Below are 25,540 nucleotides of genomic sequence, written 5' to 3'. Positions count from 1 at the left end.
AGTCGCTCCTCTTGCACTGTCTTAATGTACTGTATAACCTAAATTAGAGAGCAATCATAAAAAAAAGCAAAAAGTAAATTTAAGATGAGAGCATTGTGTCCTCCACGCCCTACTTTCTCCAAAATCCCAATTTCCATGTCTGGGAGGAATGCCATGAATTAAAGAACATTGTGTCAACTCTGTGCTCAATTACAGACATTATTTTATATTTAATTACCTTGGTGAATAAGTTGTTAACTCGGAAAACCGCCATTCCTGTTTAACAAAGCTTAGTGAATCTAGGCCTAAATGTTTCAAAAGCAAAACCCTCATTTCTGCTGATGGATAACAGTAATTTGACCATACATTTCCAAACCTTCACCTAATGCACCCAAGTCGATATCCCTATATATCCCAGTATACAAATAGTTTCTGTATACTGTATATATATATATATATATATATATATATGTAGCCATGCATAATAATGACTGCATACATCTTCCCTGTTGGCAGTAAGTCCTGGTAAATACAGGTCTGCCAACGGGAGTTATGGAGGTTTTCCCTCACACCCTTGTGTGGTGCCCTGTGTAAGGAAGGGAGTGGCTGTATGCTCTGAGTCCCTGGATAGTGACCTCAGAGATGCGCCTGCCCCCTGGAGTATAAAGGGCACAACACTGACAGTTAGTGTTGTTGTTGGTGAAGAAATAGTAACCCGAAGGTACCGAGAGGAAGTAACACTTTTGTGACCCTAGTGCAGTAACTAGCGGCAGCAGAGTGATAGATTAAGTTTGTCTATGCCACACTGTGTCCAGGGACCTGGCACAGCGGTGATCTCCCTAGGAGAAAGGGAATCCCACTTCAGTACGGGAGGGCGTACCTGGCAAAGGGACATCACGGAGAGATGTGCGGCTAGAGCTGGCAGCTGCATGGGGCAGTCTGCTACATCCCTGTATGCAATAAAGATGTCCTTGAGAAAAAGAACCCCACTGTGTGAGTGTGAGATTACTCAACAGTGGATGGCACCAAGAAGGAGTTCCTCACCAGGACCATCTCCCTGCGGAAGCACAGATCCTGATGAGGTGGAGGCGCTGCACATGAAGTAAGTTGGACTCGTACCCACTACCTCAGCTACCTGTCCTGATGACATCCCCTAATAACACCAAGCGGGAGACTCAAGAGTCCTGTTACTTGCAGGTGCACCACCACACACGCCTTGTAATGGGGGACTGGTTAGACTACACGGGCCAATATGAGATTGGGTGGGTCAGGCCAGAGGGAACACCCGTTACAATTGGAGGCGCTGCTGAGATACCTGTCAACGGGACAGGCTTTTGCTAGGCACACATTAGGAAAGAGAGAAGTGTCTGCTGCCACTTTGTGCTGCGTGGGACGGAGCCAGGGGTAGTCAGGGAGATGCTGGATATGCATGCCGCAAAGACGCCTTGGGATCCGTTAGGGGTTAGTGAGTCTGGAGCCGGGGGCTATTGCTGTTCTAGTCGCCTTGAGGTAGCGCTAGCGGGGGACGCCTGAAGGGGTAAACTGGTAACTGAGAGCAGGAATTCTGGAAGGGTCCGCACTAGGCTAGCCAAAAGTAGGTCGACGCCCAAAGTACTGCATGGAAGAGCCAGAGTACTCTAGTCTCCATTCCAGATCACTTACCAAGGAGCACAGACTGGAGGAACGTGTTACAGTAGACACAGAAAGAGTGAGCCTAGCCTGAGGTAGTGCAAACACGAGTCAGATCTACGTTAGGTACACAAGGTGGTGCACAAGGCATGTTTATTGTACAGATGTGGTAGCTGCCCCGCAGAGCGGAGCTCCACGTACAGAGAATCGGTGTTCAACGATCACGAGAGACCTGTCGGAATGGAGGATCTGTACAGAACAGAAGGTCCAGGATGGCAGAGAGAGAGAACCACGAGAATGGAGGATCTGCATAGAGCAGAAGGTCCAGGATTGCGGTCAGGCGAAGAACAAGCTACAGAAGAGACTTTTGTGAGTTTGTTGTGGAATGGCGTGAAAGCCGTGGCTGCGCCGTGTTTGTCGTGTTTTTGTTCTCGGGATGATACCCCTGAGAATAATGAGCAGGACAGTGTGCTTAGATGGGAGGAACGAAATGGACTTTGTTATACCCCAATTAACAAACAGCCAGACGCTGCCTTAAATGAAAGAAAGGACAATGCTTACCAAAATGGCGGTTCCCGCTTCCCCGGGACGCCGCGTGGGCATGCTGCAGAAAGTCTTGCAACTTTGCAGTTTGCTAATTGTTGGCCAGGATTGGCGCCAACGAGAAAACTCCACCCCGCTGAGGAGTTTGGCGCGAAAGCTGGAGCCGCGCCCTCATGGACTATGACTCACTCCGCACCTGTGCTGGGTCAGCCTACAAATCTACGAGACATCCCCCTAGTTTCAACCAGGGGGAGTGGTTTGCGGTTACACCGGATGTCGACAGAGAAAATGGGAGGAAGGGTTGCTACCTCTGCCCATGCCTTTCAGTTGCGAAGAGCCATTGATCAGTATAGACCTCTGAGACGAGTGCCTCCGCTGGTAAAGATGGCTGAAGCTGCTGACAAAGTGGACCAAGGTCCTGTGATTTCCACTCACCCTTATTCGGCTCCAGGAGGCTTCCTGATAATCCGTGTGGAGGGTGTGGAGACTGTGGCATGTCTTTGCCTGCAGTGCAGACTGCCGGGCGGAGCCGTGGGCAGCGAGGCCCGATGCCCCCACTGCGGACTGCAGTACATGTGGCCAATGACCACATTCGTACCGGTGCAGGCTGTGGGAGTAGCCGGGAATGTCCCGATTCCAAGAGAAGAACAGCCGGGAGCTCTCTGGAACAAGAGTGCCAGTCCCGCAGAGTCGGAGCCATCATTAGTGCTTCCGATAGAGAAATCCAGTCATCGGAGAGGTGATCACCGAGGAGCCCATCGCCGGTCTCCTACCGGGATGCCTCGGCCGAATTGCAAACTGGAATCCTCGGATGAGGAGTGTGCAAGGCTGGCGAGTAAGACGGTCATCAGACGAGACTGTCATACCATTGGTACGCCATGGAGGGATGAAATTCCTCGTGGTGTGGAGACGCGGAGTCGAGAGTCTCCCGTACCGCGACCTCCCGATCGCCGGAGTCCCACTACCGTGGTGACTAGTGGATCGGATGCGGGTCGATCAACCCCGACCCTGCGAGGTGCTAAGACACAGTGCCTGTTGCAGAACCGAGGGGAGGAAGAGCCGGAGAAGCGAGTCCAGAGCCAGACTGGATCGCGCAGCAGACGGGCGTTGCCGGATGTCATGGTGGAGGAAGAGATCTCGATTGGGGATCCATCCCAAGATGGCGTCGCAGCACGTGCGTGTGCGGAAGTGGTGAAGGCGGACCAGGGAGGCCCCGAGTGGGAGATGGTGCCGCCTCTGAGGTCAAGCAGCGAGAAACGATCCCCTACTACCAGGGGGAACGGACGTTTGAACTGCAACCCCAGAAGCTCCGCTGTTGAGCATAAAGATGGACTTTGTGGCGACGTCAAGACAGGTATCGCTGGAGAGCAGGTCGAAACCCTGTCAGTACCTACTGTTCGGTCCCGTCCCCAAACCCCATCCACACCCAAGGTTAGCCCCAAGGCCCTAGTTAAAGCCCCTGTACCCGTCACTATTTTATTTGGGTCCAGTTCCAGCTTAGGGTTGTCCGGGGAGTCACGGGGTCCTTCCGGTGATTGGACTGGAAGCCTGGACTTGGGTACGTCGGATGATGGGTCGGAGGGAGGAGGGAGTATGTCTAGGCAAGTGTCTGTATCTAGCGATTGTCCTAGTGGGCTTAGTATCACAGTACGAAACACCTCTCAGTATAAAAGAGTTAATGAGAGATCTGAGGGTACATCTGGGGTGTCTTCTGGTGGGCCTGATGAGGAGTCCATAGAAGAGAGTACAGATCCTAGCTCCGAGGAACGGAAGGAGACTAGGTGGTGGGCCCCATTGTACGAGGGGTATGTATCATGGTTCGACCGCACCCGCTTTATTTTAGAGAGGGAGGGGGTGGTTGATCACTGGTGGGCTGCTGGTGACTTTGACGACGAGTCATACCTTAGGGCCCTAAGGGTAAGGTGGGATCGAATCCAGGCAGGCCTTGTTATACCTAAGGGGTCCGCAGGGTTGGATGATCCGGTAGAAACGGATGAGCCCCTGTCATGGGTGTTGCCCGGAGCGGCTGGGCAAGGTGGCTTGACCAGGTCGTGTCGAGCTGAACGGGCTATTGCGGCGAAGTATAGGAAGTCCCATGGGCTTGATTACCCTTACGTCCCTGAACCTCTAATGCGAGAGATAGAGGAGAATAGGGAGAGATGGCTCAAAACTGATATACAGTATTATATCGTGGAGAGAGGGGGAGCCATAAAAGGGATACAGGCTGAGCAGAGGGTAGCTCAACTGATGAGGGTATGGAAGATAGGGCGCAGTGTATATATGCATAAGGTAGTATACTGCAATGAGCAAGGAGTACCCAGAGAATACAGCGTGACTGTACATGATGCCGCGGGGCGAGAGGTGAAGAAGCCAGATCCTCGGCATTATTATTGAGTATCCAATAGAGTGGTCTGTTGTTTTCTTTAACGCTCCCTGCTGGTCAGTGAGTGTATTGGGCTTACATTATTATGTCCATGCAATGATGTTTGCTATGTTATTTGTGTGTTCTTTTGCAGTGTTTCCTGGCGCAAGGTACACCAAATTTAGGTCCCAGCCGGGACGGTGGGTATTAACCAGGGGGAGTATGTAGCCATGCATAATAATGACTGCATACATCTTCCCTGTTGGCAGTAAGTCCTGGTAAATACAGGTCTGCCAACGGGAGTTATGGAGGTTTTCCCTCACACCCTTGTGTGGTGCCCTGTGTAAGGAAGGGAGTGGCTGTATGCTCTGAGTCCCTGGATAGTGACCTCAGAGATGCGCCTGCCCCCTGGAGTATAAAGGGCACAACACTGACAGTTAGTGTTGTTGTTGGTGAAGAAATAGTAACCCGAAGGTACCGAGAGGAAGTAACACTTTTGTGACCCTAGTGCAGTAACTAGCGGCAGCAGAGTGATAGATTAAGTTTGTCTATGCCACACTGTGTCCAGGGACCTGGCACAGCGGTGATCTCCCTAGGAGAAAGGGAATCCCACTTCAGTACGGGAGGGCGTACCTGGCAAAGGGACATCACGGAGAGATGTGCGGCTAGAGCTGGCAGCTGCATGGGGCAGTCTGCTACATCCCTGTATGCAATAAAGATGTCCTTGAGAAAAAGAACCCCACTGTGTGAGTGTGAGATTACTCAACAGTGGATGGCACCAAGAAGGAGTTCCTCACCAGGACCATCTCCCTGCGGAAGCACAGATCCTGATGAGGTGGAGGCGCTGCACATGAAGTAAGTTGGACTCGTACCCACTACCTCAGCTACCTGTCCTGATGACATCCCCTAATAACACCAAGCGGGAGACTCAAGAGTCCTGTTACTTGCAGGTGCACCACCACACACGCCTTGTAATGGGGGACTGGTTAGACTACACGGGCCAATATGAGATTGGGTGGGTCAGGCCAGAGGGAACACCCGTTACAATTGGAGGCGCTGCTGAGATACCTGTCAACGGGACAGGCTTTTGCTAGGCACACATTAGGAAAGAGAGAAGTGTCTGCTGCCACTTTGTGCTGCGTGGGACGGAGCCAGGGGTAGTCAGGGAGATGCTGGATATGCATGCCGCAAAGACGCCTTGGGATCCGTTAGGGGTTAGTGAGTCTGGAGCCGGGGGCTATTGCTGTTCTAGTCGCCTTGAGGTAGCACTAGCGGGGGACGCCTGAAGGGGTAAACTGGTAACTGAGAGCAGGAATTCTGGAAGGGTCCGCACTAGGCTAGCCAAAAGTAGGTCGACGCCCAAAGTACTGCATGGAAGAGCCAGAGTACTCTAGTCTCCATTCCAGATCACTTACCAAGGAGCACAGACTGGAGGAACGTGTTACAGTAGACACAGAAAGAGTGAGCCTAGCCTGAGGTAGTGCAAACACGAGTCAGATCTACGTTAGGTACACAAGGTGGTGCACAAGGCATGTTTATTGTACAGATGTGGTAGCTGCCCCGCAGAGCGGAGCTCCACGTACAGAGAATCGGTGTTCAACGATCACGAGAGACCTGTCGGAATGGAGGATCTGTACAGAACAGAAGGTCCAGGATGGCAGAGAGAGAGAACCACGAGAATGGAGGATCTGCATAGAGCAGAAGGTCCAGGATTGCGGTCAGGCGAAGAACAAGCTACAGAAGAGACTTTTGTGAGTTTGTTGTGGAATGGCGTGAAAGCCGTGGCTGCGCCGTGTTTGTCGTGTTTTTGTTCTCGGGATGATACCCCTGAGAATAATGAGCAGGACAGTGTGCTTAGATGGGAGGAACGAAATGGACTTTGTTATACCCCAATTAACAAACAGCCAGACGCTGCCTTAAATGAAAGAAAGGACAATGCTTACCAAAATGGCGGTTCCCGCTTCCCCGGGACGCCGCGTGGGCATGCTGCAGAAAGTCTTGCAACTTTGCAGTTTGCTAATTGTTGGCCAGGATTGGCGCCAACGAGAAAACTCCACCCCGCTGAGGAGTTTGGCGCGAAAGCTGGAGCCGCGCCCTCATGGACTATGACTCACTCCGCACCTGTGCTGGGTCAGCCTACAAATCTACGAGACATCCCCCTAGTTTCAACCAGGGGGAGTGGTTTGCGGTTACACCGGATGTCGACAGAGAAAATGGGAGGAAGGGTTGCTACCTCTGCCCATGCATTTCAGTTGCGAAGAGCCATTGATCAGTATAGACCTCTGAGACGAGTGCCTCCGCTGGTAAAGATGGCTGAAGCTGCTGACAAAGTGGACCACGGTCCTGTGATTTCCACTCACCCTTATTCGGCTCCAGGAGGCTTCCTGATAATCCGTGTGGAGGGTGTGGAGACTGTGGCATGTCTTTGCCTGCAGTGCAGACTGCCGGGCGGAGCCGTGGGCAGCGAGGCCCGATGCCCCCACTGCGGACTGCAGTACATGTGGCCAATGACCACATTCGTACCGGTGCAGGCTGTGGGAGTAGCCGGGAATGTCCCGATTCCAAGAGAAGAACAGCCGGGAGCTCTCTGGAACAAGAGTGCCAGTCCCGCAGAGTCGGAGCCATCATTAGTGCTTCCGATAGAGAAATCCAGTCATCGGAGAGGTGATCACCGAGGAGCCCATCGCCGGTCTCCTACCGGGATGCCTCGGCCGAATTGCAAACTGGAATCCTCGGATGAGGAGTGTGCAAGGCTGGCGAGTAAGACGGTCATCAGACGAGACTGTCATACCATTGGTACGCCATGGAGGGATGAAATTCCTCGTGGTGTGGAGACGCGGAGTCGAGAGTCTCCCGTACCGCGACCTCCCGATCGCCGGAGTCCCACTACCGTGGTGACTAGTGGATCGGATGCGGGTCGATCAACCCCGACCCTGCGAGGTGCTAAGACACAGTGCCTGTTGCAGAACCGAGGGGAGGAAGAGCCGGAGAAGCGAGTCCAGAGCCAGACTGGATCGCGCAGCAGACGGGCGTTGCCGGATGTCATGGTGGAGGAAGAGATCTCGATTGGGGATCCATCCCAAGATGGCGTCGCAGCACGTGCGTGTGCGGAAGTGGTGAAGGCGGACCAGGGAGGCCCCGAGTGGGAGATGGTGCCGCCTCTGAGGTCAAGCAGCGAGAAACGATCCCCTACTACCAGGGGGAACGGACGTTTGAACTGCAACCCCAGAAGCTCCGCTGTTGAGCATAAAGATGGACTTTGTGGCGACGTCAAGACAGGTATCGCTGGAGAGCAGGTCGAAACCCTGTCAGTACCTACTGTTCGGTCCCGTCCCCAAACCCCATCCACACCCAAGGTTAGCCCCAAGGCCCTAGTTAAAGCCCCTGTACCCGTCACTATTTTATTTGGGTCCAGTTCCAGCTTAGGGTTGTCCGGGGAGTCACGGGGTCCTTCCGGTGATTGGACTGGAAGCCTGGACTTGGGTACGTCGGATGATGGGTCGGAGGGAGGAGGGAGTATGTCTAGGCAAGTGTCTGTATCTAGCGATTGTCCTAGTGGGCTTAGTATCACAGTACGAAACACCTCTCAGTATAAAAGAGTTAATGAGAGATCTGAGGGTACATCTGGGGTGTCTTCTGGTGGGCCTGATGAGGAGTCCATAGAAGAGAGTACAGATCCTAGCTCCGAGGAACGGAAGGAGACTAGGTGGTGGGCCCCATTGTACGAGGGGTATGTATCATGGTTCGACCGCACCCGCTTTATTTTAGAGAGGGAGGGGGTGGTTGATCACTGGTGGGCTGCTGGTGACTTTGACGACGAGTCATACCTTAGGGCCCTAAGGGTAAGGTGGGATCGAATCCAGGCAGGCCTTGTTATACCTAAGGGGTCCGCAGGGTTGGATGATCCGGTAGAAACGGATGAGCCCCTGTCATGGGTGTTGCCCGGAGCGGCTGGGCAAGGTGGCTTGACCAGGTCGTGTCGAGCTGAACGGGCTATTGCGGCGAAGTATAGGAAGTCCCATGGGCTTGATTACCCTTACGTCCCTGAACCTCTAATGCGAGAGATAGAGGAGAATAGGGAGAGATGGCTCAAAACTGATATACAGTATTATATCGTGGAGAGAGGGGGAGCCATAAAAGGGATACAGGCTGAGCAGAGGGTAGCTCAACTGATGAGGGTATGGAAGATAGGGCGCAGTGTATATATGCATAAGGTAGTATACTGCAATGAGCAAGGAGTACCCAGAGAATACAGCGTGACTGTACATGATGCCGCGGGGCGAGAGGTGAAGAAGCCAGATCCTCGGCATTATTATTGAGTATCCAATAGAGTGGGTCTGTTGTTTTCTTTAACGCTCCCTGCTGGTCAGTGAGTGTATTGGGCTTACATTATTATGTCCATGCAATGATGTTTGCTATGTTATTTGTGTGTTCTTTTGCAGTGTTTCCTGGCGCAAGGTACACCAAATTTAGGTCCCAGCCGGGACGGTGGGTATTAACCAGGGGGAGTATGTAGCCATGCATAATAATGACTGCATACATCTTCCCTGTTGGCAGTAAGTCCTGGTAAATACAGGTCTGCCAACGGGAGTTATGGAGGTTTTCCCTCACACCCTTGTGTGGTGCCCTGTGTAAGGAAGGGAGTGGCTGTATGCTCTGAGTCCCTGGATAGTGACCTCAGAGATGCGCCTGCCCCCTGGAGTATAAAGGGCACAACACTGACAGTTAGTGTTGTTGTTGGTGAAGAAATAGTAACCCGAAGGTACCGAGAGGAAGTAACACTTTTGTGACCCTAGTGCAGTAACTAGCGGCAGCAGAGTGATAGATTAAGTTTGTCTATGCCACACTGTGTCCAGGGACCTGGCACAGCGGTGATCTCCCTAGGAGAAAGGGAATCCCACTTCAGTACGGGAGGGCGTACCTGGCAAAGGGACATCACGGAGAGATGTGCGGCTAGAGCTGGCAGCTGCATGGGGCAGTCTGCTACATCCCTGTATGCAATAAAGATGTCCTTGAGAAAAAGAACCCCACTGTGTGAGTGTGAGATTACTCAACAGTGGATGGCACCAAGAAGGAGTTCCTCACCAGGACCATCTCCCTGCGGAAGCACAGATCCTGATGAGGTGGAGGCGCTGCACATGAAGTAAGTTGGACTCGTACCCACTACCTCAGCTACCTGTCCTGATGACATCCCCTAATAACACCAAGCGGGAGACTCAAGAGTCCTGTTACTTGCAGGTGCACCACCACACACGCCTTGTAATGGGGGACTGGTTAGACTACACGGGCCAATATGAGATTGGGTGGGTCAGGTCAGAGGGAACACCCGTTACATATATATATATATATATATATATATATATATGCAGCAAGCACTCCAATGTAGATATCCAAAAAGGCCTGGTGCTAGTCCCATAAATAATGTAAAGAGTACGTTACCATCCAGCAGGGCAGCAGAACAACAAAGAGAGACAGCACTCAGAGGTAAGTCAGCAAAACAATGTATTGACTCACCTCTGAGTGCTGTCTATCTTTGCTGTTCTGCTTGCTGGATTGTCTCTCTCTCTGTCTGTCTCTGTCTGTCTCTGTCTGTCTCTCTCCAATTCAATGTTTTCAAAGGGCAAACACCACCTACAGTACATGTGCACACAGTAAGATACATGTACAATACTGTACATGTTCACACTGAAGCAGTACCTTACTTTATCAGTGTGCTATTTAAGTGCTTCTGAAAATCTGGAGGATCCTTTACTATATACTGTACCTGAAAATAACCTTTTCATTTGCATTAGTTATATGATCATTATTTAAGACCTAAGACGCATTAAAGGAATCCAGTTTTGTGAAACATTATTTTCTCTCTCGGCAGCAATCCATCTGGAAGGGGGAAGAGAAATCGTTATCTGTCAAGATGACTTGGAAGGTATTTCGCTTTAATAAGCTTTTGAAATTAGTGACCCAAAATTGCCTTCTCCGGCTTGCAGACTTCAATTTGTAATTGTTCCAATAGATTTTATATATATTTTCTATGTGGAGACAGAACATTTAACCTAAAACTAACTTCATGGCTCATCAGAGGTTTTTGAGAATGGCAGACAAAGACCAGACGTCTTTATGAAGTTAGATTAACTTTTCAAGTGCACTGTCTTACACTTTGTTGCTATTTGATATTAACTAATTATAAATTCCGATTTTCATGACTGACAACTCCCTAAATATTGAATGATACCCATTTAAGTGTATAGATTAAAATCTCACTTATTTATGTAAAAGGGATTTTTACTTGTGCTATACTTATTACAATTGAGTATAGTATATAATAAATAGTGTATTGACAGTTTTAATAGACTTAAAAAGAGAAAATTAGATAACATGCAGATTTCATTCATGTATGCTGTTATTATAGTAACCAAATAAAGTTCTAGTTACGCAGTTTTGAAGACACTTTAATATTTGCATACAAAGTTAAAAATAGCATTATGAAGACTGGTATTATTTACAGACACTGTGTTAAATAATGTCACATGACCAGTCGATAATGTACAAGCCTAATATATCTTTTACCAATCACCAACTGTTCTTCACCTCTAGGTGAAGTCAGAATCCCTGGACCTCCCACTAATGTTAAGGCTCCAGAAACAAGCAAAGCATATGTTGTGCTCAGCTGGGATACACCTGTTCCCCGTGGCAGAGATCCAATTGTGTATTACGTTGAGAAGGTAAAGTATGAGCATTTTTCTGTTCTTACTATCTTAGAACGTCTTGAAAAAAAATCACTTAATAATCAAAGATAATAGATCGTGAAATGTGCATTAAGTAAATTAACAGCCTAAGTGACCTTTATTTATTTATTTATAAAATATTTTACCAGGAAGTAATACATTGAGAGTTACCTCTCGTTTTCAAGTATGTCCTGGGCATAGAGTTAAAATGACAAAGAATACATGGTTACAAATACAGTTACATAAATGAACAGGGTATACATTATATACAAGACATTGCATGCACAGTTACAGATATATATTATGGGCGTATGTATCAGTTACAGACCAGATTAACATGTGTGACAGCCTTAGTTTTGAAAGAACTTAAACTGGTGGTGGATGTGAGAGTCTCCGGTAGGTTGTTCCAGTTTTGGGGTGCACGGTAAGAGAAGGAGGAGCGGCCGGATACTTTGTTGAACCTTGGGACCATGAACAGTCTTTTGGAGTCAGATCTCAGATGATAAGTGCTGCATGTGGTAGGGGTGAGGAGCTTGTTCAGATAGATGGGTAGCTTGCCCAGAAAGGGGTATTAATAAAAGTGTGCAGTTAGAATTCGAATGGATCAATGACTGTCTGTGCTCATCTACAGAAAAGGCTTCTTTTACTGTCAAATCACATCTTTTATTACGCCAAATAAATAAACCTCAGCAATGTAAGGTTTAATGGCCTTCTGTTTATCCATATACTTCAGAGGCAAATTCACAGGCAGTCGCATGGTCAATGATAAAAATGCCTCACTATATAGTGAATGCAATACATGGAAATACTAAATAGATGTGAATAATGTGACACAAAAAAAAATACACGTTATAGTGAAAATATTTATAAATGCATGTAATGTATAATAAAGAAAACAAGATGATATATTTTATACAAATATAGTAAAGTTTAACTTATAAATAGTAAAGGGAGGTCAATATCAGAAGTCGATATTATGAAATATGAAAAGAATCATGATTCAATGTTATAAATAAAACAGAAACAAATACTCTCAGGAAGAGAAACAGATGATCTATAATTCAGAAAAAGGAAAGGATTTATTTTAAATCGGTTGTTCATCCTTCAAGGTAAAAATTTCTCAAGGGTGAACATCCAATATGATTCCCTATGCAAAACCAATATGTGTGTAGCCCTCTTTCCCCCACCCTAAGTGAGATTGGGGTGGGTAGGTGTATCTGACTACTTATCAGTGTGGTGCTGTACCTGTTTGGCAACCAGGAGGGCTGAGCTTCCGCCACAGGGAACCTGGGGTATATGCTTACACTCGGTGCAGTGCCTACACTGAGGAGGGATCCCAACGTGGTGGGAGTGTGCCCTCACCAGAACAACCATACAGTAAATACACACAATGGGAATAAACAGTATTTACTGAGCATCATCATAATAACCTAGTATCAACAGCTCTGTGCATAACATAACATACATTGGGTGCAAGGGCACCGATATCCCCTTGTACTTGTCCTTGGCCTCTCCGCCCCCAATAGTAACCCAATCATACAGTGCCCACAATAATTGTGTGCTCGGCACAAGTGTCCCAGCGTCCTGGACCCCCATCCAGATGTGTGGCAGCGCTGCTCACGTGTGTATAGTTGGTGCACTTATAGATACCTGCCCGGGCACACGTCCGTGCCCGGGTGTAAAGATCTTCAAAAAGGGTCTGAAGCAGGAACAGGAATCCGCCTCCGTGGTGTCCCACCTCCGTGTGAGGTGTCTCCCTCGTGGAGCGTCTCACCCACAGAATGTCTCTCACTCTAGAGCCTGTCTGAGTCCAGACGTAGGCTGCGTTCACCGCGTGCAACTGGCACCGGTGATATCACATCACACTGTGTACTATAGAAAGCAACCCCCCCTCGCACTGAAAGGGCCTCTCTTGAAGCAGCCAAAGCTAACTGCTATGCTGCACTGCAAAGCAACACTGTCACAACTTATCTATCCTGCTCAGCTAGGTTGGCAGCATCCCTCTCTTGGGTCTGTCCCTAGCTGTAGCAACTCACTGGTGACTCAGGGCTATCTGGGGCTTGGGGAGGGTACTCTGGCCTAGTGCATTGGTCACTGACCCTCTACACCTACCTCCCATCCCTGAGTGACTTCCTTCCTGCCAGCCTGCTAATATCCCTAACTAGATCCTCCCCTTTACAGGAGGATTCCTCAGCCCTATTGGCTAAGCTAAAACATCTGACTGCCTTCAGCTATGCCTCCTGGGAACTGTAGTTCCCAAGGAGGCTCCTGGCTATGGAGACCGCATGGGCGCCTCTGTAATGGCTGCCTACCTTTTCCTATCTCCGCCTGCGCTATCCTAATGGCCGCCGCGCCACTTCCCTGCGCATGCACAACCTCTAGAGGGCCTTCCTGCCTCTCTATCTTCTCCTGCGCTTTATCTGCCACCTCTAAGATGGCCGCCAGAACTCCCGGCACTCTGCTGCGCATGCGCGGCCATTTCGCCACACACAAGATGGCAGCCGCACTCGTCCGCACATGCGCAAGCGATCGCGCACGTGCGGTCAAGTCCAACATGGCGGCGCCCCCCCCCCCCGGATGGTGGCGCCAACCAATGGTGAGCCACCGAAGTCTCCCTGCACCTCCTGCTGCCGGCTATCTCGCCGCACCGCCTTCGCTAACCGCGCGGCACCTAAAGGGAGAAATGGGGGCTTGCGGGGAAGCTTACCATAGCCGGGGACCAGCGCTGGTATGGGGACCAGGGCTATATGTGTTTTACTAACTACATCATTAGCACAAAACATTATTTTCCTATATACTATGGCACTGAAGCACTGAGTACTAGAGAGAGACAAACTTTTTTGCGCAGTTTGAATCCGATGTGTAAACATTGTTTTGTAGCAAGCTTAATGAATTCTTGAAAAAGCGAATTTTAGAGAGTTTAAAAAAAGTTGCTATATATATATATATATAGTGACACTGTGTGCTCATTTGCATGTCATTTCCCAGAATCCCTTGCTGCAGTGGAAGTGCTGTATGCTGGGTGATAATGGGGAAAGGCGGGGTTGCAGACCTGCCTAAGACATGCAGATGAGCATACAGTTGTATTTGCATATTTGCTTTCCTGTGGAGGGTTTTTGTCACTTTTTTTACTCACCATAACTTAACTCAGTATTATGGTATAGCCTATCCCATAGCCTCTTATGCATATCCAGTTAAAATCAACCCCACACTGATGAGACCCATCAAGGTCGAAACAGCTGTCTGTGGGTGGTTTTCTGGGTATGCACCTTAACCCTGGCTGTGCTCAAAGCTGTGACCAGGCAGCAAGCTTAAGCCTATAGGGAACCATGTTAAAAATGGTTTTTGAGGCAAAAAGTGACACTGTGTGCTCATTTGCATGTCATTTCCCAGCATCCCTTGCTGCAGTGGAAGTGCTGTATGCTGGGTGATAATGGGGAAAGGCGGGGTTGCAGACCTGCCTAAGACATGCAGATGAGCATACAGTTGTATTTGCATATATATATATATATATATATATATATATATATATATATACATACAAGAAACAAAAAAGCGCAAACCAATATATTGTGCTTAACTTAATAAACACCAAATGAATTATGAGCAAATGTCCAGATCACTAGGATAGGAGATGGGACCACCTAAAATAAGAAAAAGAGAGCCAATATGGTTGCATCACGCAAGTACTGGTTCTACTTACAAAACAGTAGAAAATTCAGGCATATCGGACAAAACTGTAAGCAGTGTCTGCTGCCTTGGAAGCACAGCAAAAACAAATAAGTAATGATTTAACCTAACAAACATGTGGGTCACATAGATCCTCATGTGAGTCTATTAGACTGGCCAGTCCAAAAACACCTTGAGAGTCAAGTATACAGTATGATGAAACAGTAAATAATACCAGATGGGACAGGTCTCACACAAATCCTAAATACAAAAAATAATTGTAGAAAGCTAACCAAGGTGAAAGTACAGGCTAAATAGCCTAAAGTGACTGACGTGATAAAAAAAGGTAAATACACAAAAAAAACTAGAACGCTAATTTGATGTGTAATTATATATGAGTAATACACATACTGTATAATAAGTAAAGGCTAGGACGCTATACAATTGATTATTTTGGCCTCACTAGCCTTTACTTATTATAGCATGCTTGCTTGGACACTATAGTGATCTTGAAATAGATGTGACACTCCAATCAAGGAACCAATGTGAGAGAGGAGGTGACTATATAAAGAGGTAGGGAAAGGCAAATAACCATTAACCCCTGAAGAAGCCTAACGGTGAAACGCATAGGGTGTATGTTTCTGCAAGGAAAGGATCATCAGCTGTTGTCCTGTTGAAACTGTGGGTTGTAAGCTGCGGTATCAGTGAGAGCTTTGTAAGCTTAGTGGATCCTGGCCGGAGAATTATCCCCCAGATTGCGCGAGATGAAAGTTGGTACGTGAGTTGGAGATGTGACGCGGAAGCAGTGAGAGGAGAAGGGAGAAGCCCGTTGTGTACCGAGATGTATGGAGGAACATCAGTCTAACCCCATCTGTGCAAAGGTCTTCAAATTTGCTTTGGAAAAATATTTCCTGGTCTTCTCTTAAATTTTCACCACAATTCCCATTGACAATTTCGCCAAAATGTCACTGTATTTGTCCAATTTCTCCAGCATTGTGCAACTTTTCACCAGAATCAACAGAGATGGCAGTTAATGGCAGTGCATGAAGGGACACCTGACCTTGTCTATTGACTTTTAAAATGGCAATCCAAGCTGACAGTTTTGATCCATTATTTTTCATTTATTAACATACAATTGAAGTGGGGGTCTCCACAGCTGAACCCTGTTAATGTCAGCTCTATTGACTCCCTGCTTCCAGAAATCCAGACGGGCTGTCGGTAGCTGCTCCAGATCGGATACCAGGGTTAATGCAATGGCCACTTTTCTAAGCTCCTGCGTACAGTGGGCCAATAGGAAGCTGTGATGTTATCGGTGATGACTTCCTACCGGCCCACGTGATGTGGGAGCTTTAAACTTGCAGGAGACACTGGCAGCCCCTTCATAGCTAAGTATCTCTGGAAGCAGGGTATACCCTGAGATCAAATGAATAGGGGTAGCTCCGAAAACCCCCTGCGTCAATCCTATGTCAAAAAAAAAAGAAGCAGAAAACAAACAGCTTAGATTGCTCGTTTAATGCTTGACAAAGATTTTTTGTGACGCTTGTCATTTTTGGGAATTTTTCTGTGAAATAAAATGCCAAATCTGCAGATTCATGAACTTCAGCGAAAATACTGCATACTGCTGCGACACACTTTATTCGAGCAAATACCCAGTATGTACCTGGCAGATACCTGGAATGCGCCGCTCCTCACCTCTGACAAGCCCCGTTGCGTTTGCCTTCCCAGCCATGGTTCATGCCTGGCTGACGGGCGGCTGATCTGTTAAATGATAATGATTAGGATTTAATAGGCTGCAATGCTTCGCGTGTCTACCAGATGGCATAAATTCATGAATTGTAATGCAGTATATATATATATATACTGTGCAGTATTGCAGCCAGCGGGAATAAAATGCTTCAATCCCTGCCTGGAAAATACCTCAATGCACTCGGGCAGAAAACAGTCACAAACCTCAATACACCCGAGTATACCCGAATTCGTGGGACTAGCCGAGCTCGAATAAAGTGTGTCGCCAGTGTACATTGGGGGTTATGCACTAAGCAGTGATAAGTGCTTTTAAGTGAGATAAAAAGCCATTATAGCGTGATATTGCCTGCTGTGAGATTCACAAAGCAATGATAAGTGCTTTTAAGTGGGATAAAATGCCATTATAGCACGATACTGCAGTGTTATCACTGCTTTTTAAATCTCACAACAGGCAGTATCACGCTATAAAGGCATGTATCTCACTTTAAAGCACTTATCACTGCTTTGTGCATAGCACCCAGAAAACCCACGTATCACTGCTTTGTGCATAGCACCCAGAAAACCCACTTATCACTGCTTAGTGCATAACCCCCTATGGGGGTTATGCACTAAGCAGTGATAAGTGCTTTTAAGTGAGATAAAAAGCCATTATAGCGTGATACTGCCTGCTGTGAGATTCACAAAGCAGGGATAAGTGCTTTTAAGTAGCCATTATAGCACGATACTGCACTGTTATCACTGCTTTGTGAATCTCACAGCAGGCAGTATCATGCTATAAAGGCAGTTATCTCACTTAAAAGCACTTATCACTTCTTTGTGCATAGCACCCAGAAAACCCACTTATCACTGCTTAGTGCATAACCCCCTATATCTCTAAGAGCCTCCACACCTTCTGGGAACTGCAAACACAATTTATTATCCATTCGGAATCATTCCACAGCATGTGAAGCCTTAAACTGTTCTGTAGGTTTACCCATTTAAAAAAAAGATGATAAGTAATGTGCAAAAGTTTATTAACACTGTAATGAACATAGCAATTATGGGGCATTGAGCAGAATGCATTTTGCCAAGTCCAACACTTTTTCACCTGTTGCTAATGAAGATTTGCAAATTAGATATCATTCTTTATGACGACTTGTGAGTCTACAGATGTAGCGAAGGTTATCGATCCCGATGATGCGTTATGATAACATATTCTGCTTTATCGCTGCCATTGAATCTTTTAGATAGTCTGTGATATTCTGCATTATACAGAATATGTTGTGCGTCTGCTACATAAGAATGCTTTCCAAAGTCCAGAGGAGTAGACTCTTTTATGAAATGACTAATAAACTGTGTTAATTGTGCCCCGAAATAACAGACTCCATTTCTTTCTCCGATTGGGTCTCGGTACCGGCGTCTCATGGCATCTGGCCTGAAAATCCCCCTGAAAAATAAATAAGAGCAAAGAAGAAGCCATGCTCAATAGTTAAACCAGGCAGTTACTGTATTGATTTTCTTATTGCTGACCACACAGAATACACAACACTTTGGGTGGGGGGTGACCCATCCTTCATCAGGTATAGCACACGTCCAAGGATGGATCAACCCCCATACAAAACGTTGTGTATTCCGTGTGGTCACCAATAAGAAAATAAATGCAGTAAGTGACTTACAGTATGAAACTATTGAGTGCGGCATCTTCTTTGTTATTTTTTATGGTGCCCAGAAGCTATTAAGGTTATAGACACAGTGATCTCAGGGGCACACTGTGAGTTTTGAAAATGTCACTCTTTGAACATACCTACCATTGATCAAGTGTCCTATTGAATTCATTTTAAAGGATTTTTAGACTGAATTAAAAACAAATAAGTTGGTATTATGTTAATCATTCAGATAGATTAGCAGCAGGAAGCATTAAGGATAAACTGTAAAGTGTAAACAGCTCTTCAATGATTATAAATAGATAAATAGCTCATTACTATTGGTGTAAGAATCTTGAATACCTTTTTAGAATAAACTAAGGAACGTTTTATTTTATTTTCTGCACAGCCGTACAGTACTGTATGTGCATTAACCAAAGTCAATTTAGTATATCAACATTTTGCAAGATGTATGAGACCAAAAGGTCTTAAGCCTTCAGGAATCAGCATAGCATTAATGTCATGTAATGAGCTGTAATAAAGCATGCTGTAAAGGTAAATACATATTGCTGCAATAAGAACATAAAATAAGTATGGTTGGTCTCAATGTTGAAATGGGTATCGGATGAAAGAGTAGCTCAGTGGTAATGTCAGAGCCTTTGAAGCAGTGTATAGCACTGTGTAGATTGTTAGCATTTTATACAAATAATATATTACAGGCATACCCCGCATTAACGTACGCAATGGGTCCAGAGCATGTATGTAAAGCAAAAATGGGCGAGGGGAATCAGCACGTCACTACTACCGCAGTCTGTAGGGCAGAATAAGTGTCCGTACTCGCGAAGCGAGCGTACAGACAGAGGGGTATGGGGCAATTGAAAATATGTCCTTACTCGCGAGTGTACTTAAAGTGAGTGTCCTTAAGCCGTGGTATGCCTGTAGTTGGTTTTGTCTTAGTAAAATGACCTGTGTTCAGTTAAACATTAAGAGTTCTGCATGTGTATTACATTCAATTAAAACCTCTGTTCTATCATTGTTTAGCATCAACTCATCAATCTGCTCTTTACCTATTTCGCTCCTCTTGCAATGTCTAATAACATTGAGCAATAGGAGTAATTAGGGAAAAGTTACATTACTTGATATACTTTATACACTGTAAAATAATTGGACAATATTGTTAACTCCCTTCAGGTCATTCTATGTACATTTTGTTCATTTAATTCTCAGATTCATGCATCAGATTTATTATGGAGAAATATTCCCATTACATTTTAATGGTATTCATTTTCTTGTTTGATAAATCTGGTGCAGTGTTTTTGCCCTAGTTTTGCAGGCAGGAGACTTTGATAAATGACCCTCCCAAATGTCTGGTGGATTTGCATCAAAAATATAATTGTTTAATTGTGTCATTGATGAGCAAGTATCTTACACTTGATGCAAAAGGATAGAATGGACATCCACTCATGGACGGCATATTGTTAATGAAGTCATTTAGATACATGTATGTATAGCTTTATTTATATACTGTAGCACAATCCATGTCCATAAAGCTTTACAGCAGTAAAACACCTGAAATAATAATAGGATACATAATAATGCTCCCGACATTAAAGTGACATTCTGAAAAGGAGTCCTTGCCCCAAAGAGCTTACAATCGAAGTGGTAAGTAGGGAAAACTTACCGAAACAGTAGTAACCACTTATATTCAAGCATTTTAGGCAGCATTCACATTAAATGTAAATTTCACAGGGGGAGCAATGCACAATATCTGCCTTTTTGTAAGCATTTAATGTCATTTAAAAGATGTATTTGTTAATCTTTATAGCAGAAAAAGTAATACGTTGCATATCATTATATTTCTGCTTTGCTATAGTCAATGGTCGGTAGTGGAAGCTGGCAAAGAGTCAACTCGCAGATCCCAGTAAGATCACCTCGCTTCGCGGTGTTTGATTTGGTGGAAGGAAAGTCATATAATTTCAGAGTAATTGCAGTTAACAAACATGGTGTCAGTGAACCATCTGAGATAACACCACCCATACAAGCACAAGAACGTTTAGGTAAGACCTTATATAAATGTAATATAATGTTATTATATATTTAAACATCATTCATTATTTCTATATGTGTATATACTAATGGAAGGGTAGGTATAAGTGGCACACCACTGTTAATAAAAAATGAGTAAACAAGTATTCCCTTTTAGTGCTCACCTTCTGCTGATCCTGGCGTCTCAAAGCTGGATCCATGAATTAGTAGTGAACAAGGATTAGAAGGAGCACACAAAAGACTGAGGTAGAGTCAAAAAACTTCTATTAGAATTCAGTTCATCAGAGCCAGTGAACAAGGTAACATTAAACTGTTTGGTCTGAGGAAAGGGCATTGAGCCCTGAAACGTTGCCTTGTTCACTGGCTCTGATGATCTGAATTCTAATAGAAGTTTTTTTGACTCTACCTCAGTCTTTCGTGTGGTCCTTCTAATCCTTGTTCACTATAATGTGTATATACAGTACAGTACAGTTCACAGTAAATTATGCTTTTTTTGCAGCACATTCCAACATATAATTACATAATTGCAGTATAATGCAAAGTCCAACACATATATTATGCATTGCACATAATGAAGGATCTTAATGTGCTTGTTCCTTGATTTGTTTATCTGCCTGCATTATATGCTCATGTTTACTTATTCCAATTTTATATGTTTACTTTTATTTGATAGCTGTGCCATCTGCTCCTGGTCGTATATTGGCATCTAGAAACACTAGAACATCAGTTGTTGTACAGTTCGATAAACCGAAACAGGAGGAGGAATTAATTGGATACTATATTGATTCCTCGGTCGTTGGATCCAATCATTGGGATCATTGCAACCACAAACCTATTAAATATAACAGGTACACATTTTCTTTCCATAATCTATATTTTATTTTGTAATCACTGTACATATGTTTATGCGTACAAGATGTGAACTTACTTTCATGGCATACATTTGATAGATGGAAAAGTCAGCTTTTGATTGTTTTTTTGATAGGTAGGATCACTCCTTAAAACAGTTCTGACATTCTTACATTGTGATTATATATACTGCACATCACCAATAACTGCATAACTTGTGTGAATTGCATGAAGAAAAATAGTACAAGGCCATAAACCTTTCCAATAAGAGGTCATGGAAATATACATGTAATAGATATGTAATAGATATATGTCACATTAGAGGACATAGCAGACAATTACCATAAATAAAAATACATAGTAGGCATTTCTGAAGTGCTACAGCATACATCAAAGTGGTTTGTTTAATGATTTAAAAGTGTGCATCACCAAAACACTTTTGTAATGGAATATTAAAACGAACTATTTGACAGGTATGTTAAAAAACATGAAGACATATATAAGTGTAAGTGCATGTTTAAATACCATATGGCTTATTTTCTCAGGGTTTACTAAATAATATATCTGCCAAATGAAAGAAAATCAGGATTATGCATTTAAATCAGGTGGCGATTTGCAACAAAACAAGATATATTTATAAAAAAAAACTGCCCTAATAATAGTGATTTTATAATACTAAACACTCAGTAGCGGATTTTTTTAAATGGCGCCTTTAGGCCCTTACCTGATGAAGCACTCCTGCTCCCATGGCAACGTGACGTTACGTGCTGGCCGATCACGAATGCACAGAAGTGGCTCTCATGCATACGCAGAAGCGGGCAGCTTCACTCGCGCATGCAGGGCAAGCACCGCTCGCGCATGCCCAGTAGCGGCCAGTGCCACTCGCGCATGCCAGCCCTGCTTGCACAAGCAGCCAATCCTGATCGCACAAATGGCAACCACCGATATCGCATGCAGGGCAAGCACCGCTCGCGCATGCCCAGTAGCGGCCAGTGCCACTCGCGCATGCCAGTCCTGCTCGCACAAGCAGCCAATCCTGATCGCACAAACGGCAACCACCGATATTGCATGCACGGGGCGGCAAGCCAGCACGTCGGCTCCAAATTCTGCCGCCCCCCAAATTCTGCCACCTTAGGCCCTGGCCTATCGGACCTAATGGGAAATCTCCCATTGTAAACACTCCTAAAAAAGGAAGATAGAGATTGTTGTCTATACTGTAGCAATCTTTCCAAGATTCACTACTTATTAATCCGCTATTACTGAAGAATAAAATCTTGTGTTTTTTAATCTAAGAATGAATCTTTTTTATGATGCAAACCTCTACAGTGCAAATGCTTACTTTTGTATGTGTATGTTGTCTATTGGTGAAATAATGCGGAATAATTGTTATTGAACATACTGTATGTAGTCAATTATCTTTATAATATTTTATGTGTCGCTTTTCTTTGGAAAGCCAAGCATGTCCCTAAATCAAATACATAAATATATTACTATTATTTAGCTTTTGATTGGTAAAATAAGTACAGTATGGCTTCCAAAAATATCCATAAATCCTTGAATACCACAGACATCTTGTTCATAATACAACTAGAATATCGTGAGAACAAATACATTACTCTTAGATATCAATAAAGATTTTATATCTGAAAGCAAAGCACAATTAAGTAAATAGTGAGACTTGGTCCATATTTAACATATTGTATGAAACAAGAAATTATTGTTTTATACAATTAGCCATGCCCAGTAGCACTCCTTTTGACACTTACGTGTATATACATATATATATTTTGTGGTAATTTGAGGGAGGGGGGGGGTTCTGAGAGCTTGCGGGGTATCTGTGTGTTCTGATAATATTGCCCATTTATTTTCTTAGATTTGTTGTTCATGGTTTAACAACTGGAGAGAAGTACATTTTCCGTGTAAAGGCTGTAAATGCTGTTGGAGTCAGTGAAAATTCTCAGGAATCTGAAGCAATAACTGTTAAAGCTGCTTTAAGTAAGTATCTGTGTCTTGATATTATCTACCCAATGTCATTGGCTAAATCAGAATTTCGACAAATACTCCAATAATAAATGAGTTATTTGTTAAATCTTATCTTTCTACAGGTATTGTTATAAATGTTCTTAATCACTTAAGCCTAGTTGAGACTTACAGTGTATGGATGGGCCACATTTTAAAGACTTCTTCAGGTCAATCTAAACTACAGTAGTAGAAATAGGAACAACAATACTAGTAAATGGGAGTACTTCAGTGCATTATCTATGGAATTCCAGTTTCATAGCAACATTTAATGGAAATATATTGATGGAATTTGGGGACCAACACAATATGGATGGAATCCATTGCAATGTTTCTCTCACTCAGGATTGGGGATTACTGAAATGTGAAACATAGAAACCCATTCACACTCGCAATAAAATGTAGACATTTGGGGCGGGTGAAAAGTTGTATTTTAAGTTGTAAACTTGCATTCACCCACTTTTACTTCACTCCAACAAATAATTCCTCCTACTGTAGTCCTGTACCCTCACCGCTATGGTACAAGGACAAAAATGTCCACACTGAATTGGCAATTGGAAACAAAACTAAAAATAAATCAACTCACGTGTGTCTTGTGACTGTTTCACGAATAATCCGGATTAATAAAAAGTATTCTTTTGTTACAGCAGGAAAAACAGTTGGTGACCTACTTACATTTACAGTTAGAGCCTGAGGAAGGGGCCAGGAGCCCTGAAATGTTGCTCTAATGAGAAATTAAAGTACAGTAACTAAACAACAGTTTTTCCTTTAAAAAAAAAAAAAAACAAGATATATCCACTGATAGACCACTGATCTATCCCAAGAGTTTAAATCTCACAATCTTAGGGGGGTAATTTTCCTAAAAAAGTTCAGATGGCTCCTTAGTAATATGAATACCTAGATATTTCCTACCATCGTAAGGAAAATGAAGAATACAAAGCCTCCACCAATCTTTGCTGCACCCTATTAGCGAGAATCTCACACGTATTTTCATTCATTTTATAATCTGAGATTTTTCTGAAGTTATGTAATACTTTTTGTAAATTTGGCAGAGAGATTACTGGGTTCGTTAATGTTAAAAGAATATCATCTTCATATAAACTCAGTTTGTATTCATTCTGGACTAAGGTGATTCCTGAGATGTCTGGGCTATTCCTTATACTAATTGCTAAAGGCTCAGCAGCTAATGCAAAAATCAGCGGGAAAGACGGCACCCCTTGGCATGTACCATTAAATAAGGGAAAGGGTTTCGAGATAATCTGGCTGTATTCACCCTCGCAGATTATGATTAATAGAGAGCCGAAATAGCTCCATCAGTTCCAAATGCCCTCAATACCTTGGACATGTACTCCCAATTTAACCTGTTGGAAGCCACCTCTGCATCAAAGAAAAGAACTAGGGGAATTTTCTTAGACCGCACAAAATGTATAAGATTTATATTTCTTCTACTGTTGTCTGTGGATTGCCTCTTGGATATGAAACCAACCTGATCAGGATGTATCAGAGAAGGGAGGACCATTCCCAACCAATTTTCAATAATTTTAGCATACAGTTTTGTGTCTGTATTAAGTAAAGATTTGATTCTCTAGTTTGAGCAGATATTATGATATTTACCTTCTTTAGGGATAGTGACTATGACATGTGTATTACTGCTGTAAAGTGCTATGTACATGGTTTGCGCTGTATAAATAAAGATATACATACAGATGTAGCAAGACGTACTGTCACTTGCGCCGCGGACGAACAAGCAAAAGTCGGCGGCATCGAGAACAGAGTCTGCCGCGATGTAGCTGCCGGGGGTCCATGCTTCTGAATGGGACTCCCTGCACCATATATACTTCAGTACTACAGCCACTGCGGTCACATGACTGTGCATGGCAGCAGCATCACCAAAGACACTACGCTTTGCTACATCTGCACACACATACATACAAAGTCTGATTCTGAAGCAAAATGTCCCTTACTTCAAATGTGTCAGTCTACAATAAGTGAGCACAGCTTTTAAAATATTGTGTTTTTTTTCTACTTTGGGGATCCACTGATTTATATCATGCTTACAGGGGAAGTGTATTTTGAAACAATACAATTTAACCAATTTGCTGCCAATACAGAGGGTTACTTTGTATTATTTTCACTGCAATTAGTGATTAACTATTTTTTGGGGCCCTTAGGAATGCAATGGATAAAAATTATCAAATAACTTTAAAAATTGTTGCGCAACACCACATTTTTGTATTGGTTATACATTGATTGCAGGTACAGTATTTAAGTGACTATAGGGAAGCATGGCAATGTACAGTATTGTTAAAGATAATCCATTCCTTTTATTAAACAGTGACTATGATCTCAAAATA

The 25,540-nt window shown here is 44.5% G+C and overlaps 1 protein-coding gene across 3 annotated transcripts in view; it reads left to right on the top strand.

Moving 5' to 3' along the window:
* The window catches only part of MYOM2 (myomesin 2), a 150,331-nt gene that overhangs the window by 47,120 nt on the left and 77,671 nt on the right, over window positions 1–25,540 (top strand). For all 3 annotated transcript variants that reach the window (XM_075598214.1, XM_075598213.1, XM_075598212.1), the window contains 5 exons: window positions 10,383–10,436; window positions 11,105–11,232; window positions 20,146–20,329; window positions 20,992–21,166; window positions 23,041–23,162. In XM_075598214.1, coding sequence (XP_075454329.1) covers window positions 10,383–10,436; window positions 11,105–11,232; window positions 20,146–20,329; window positions 20,992–21,166; window positions 23,041–23,162 — 663 coding nt within the window. The remainder of the gene's footprint in view (window positions 1–10,382; window positions 10,437–11,104; window positions 11,233–20,145; window positions 20,330–20,991; window positions 21,167–23,040; window positions 23,163–25,540) is intronic.

This window comes from Ascaphus truei, chromosome 4, assembly GCF_040206685.1.
Source record: "Ascaphus truei isolate aAscTru1 chromosome 4, aAscTru1.hap1, whole genome shotgun sequence".
Taxonomy (NCBI): domain Eukaryota; kingdom Metazoa; phylum Chordata; class Amphibia; order Anura; family Ascaphidae; genus Ascaphus; species Ascaphus truei.
This window is presented reverse-complemented; position numbering and strand designations above follow the sequence as displayed.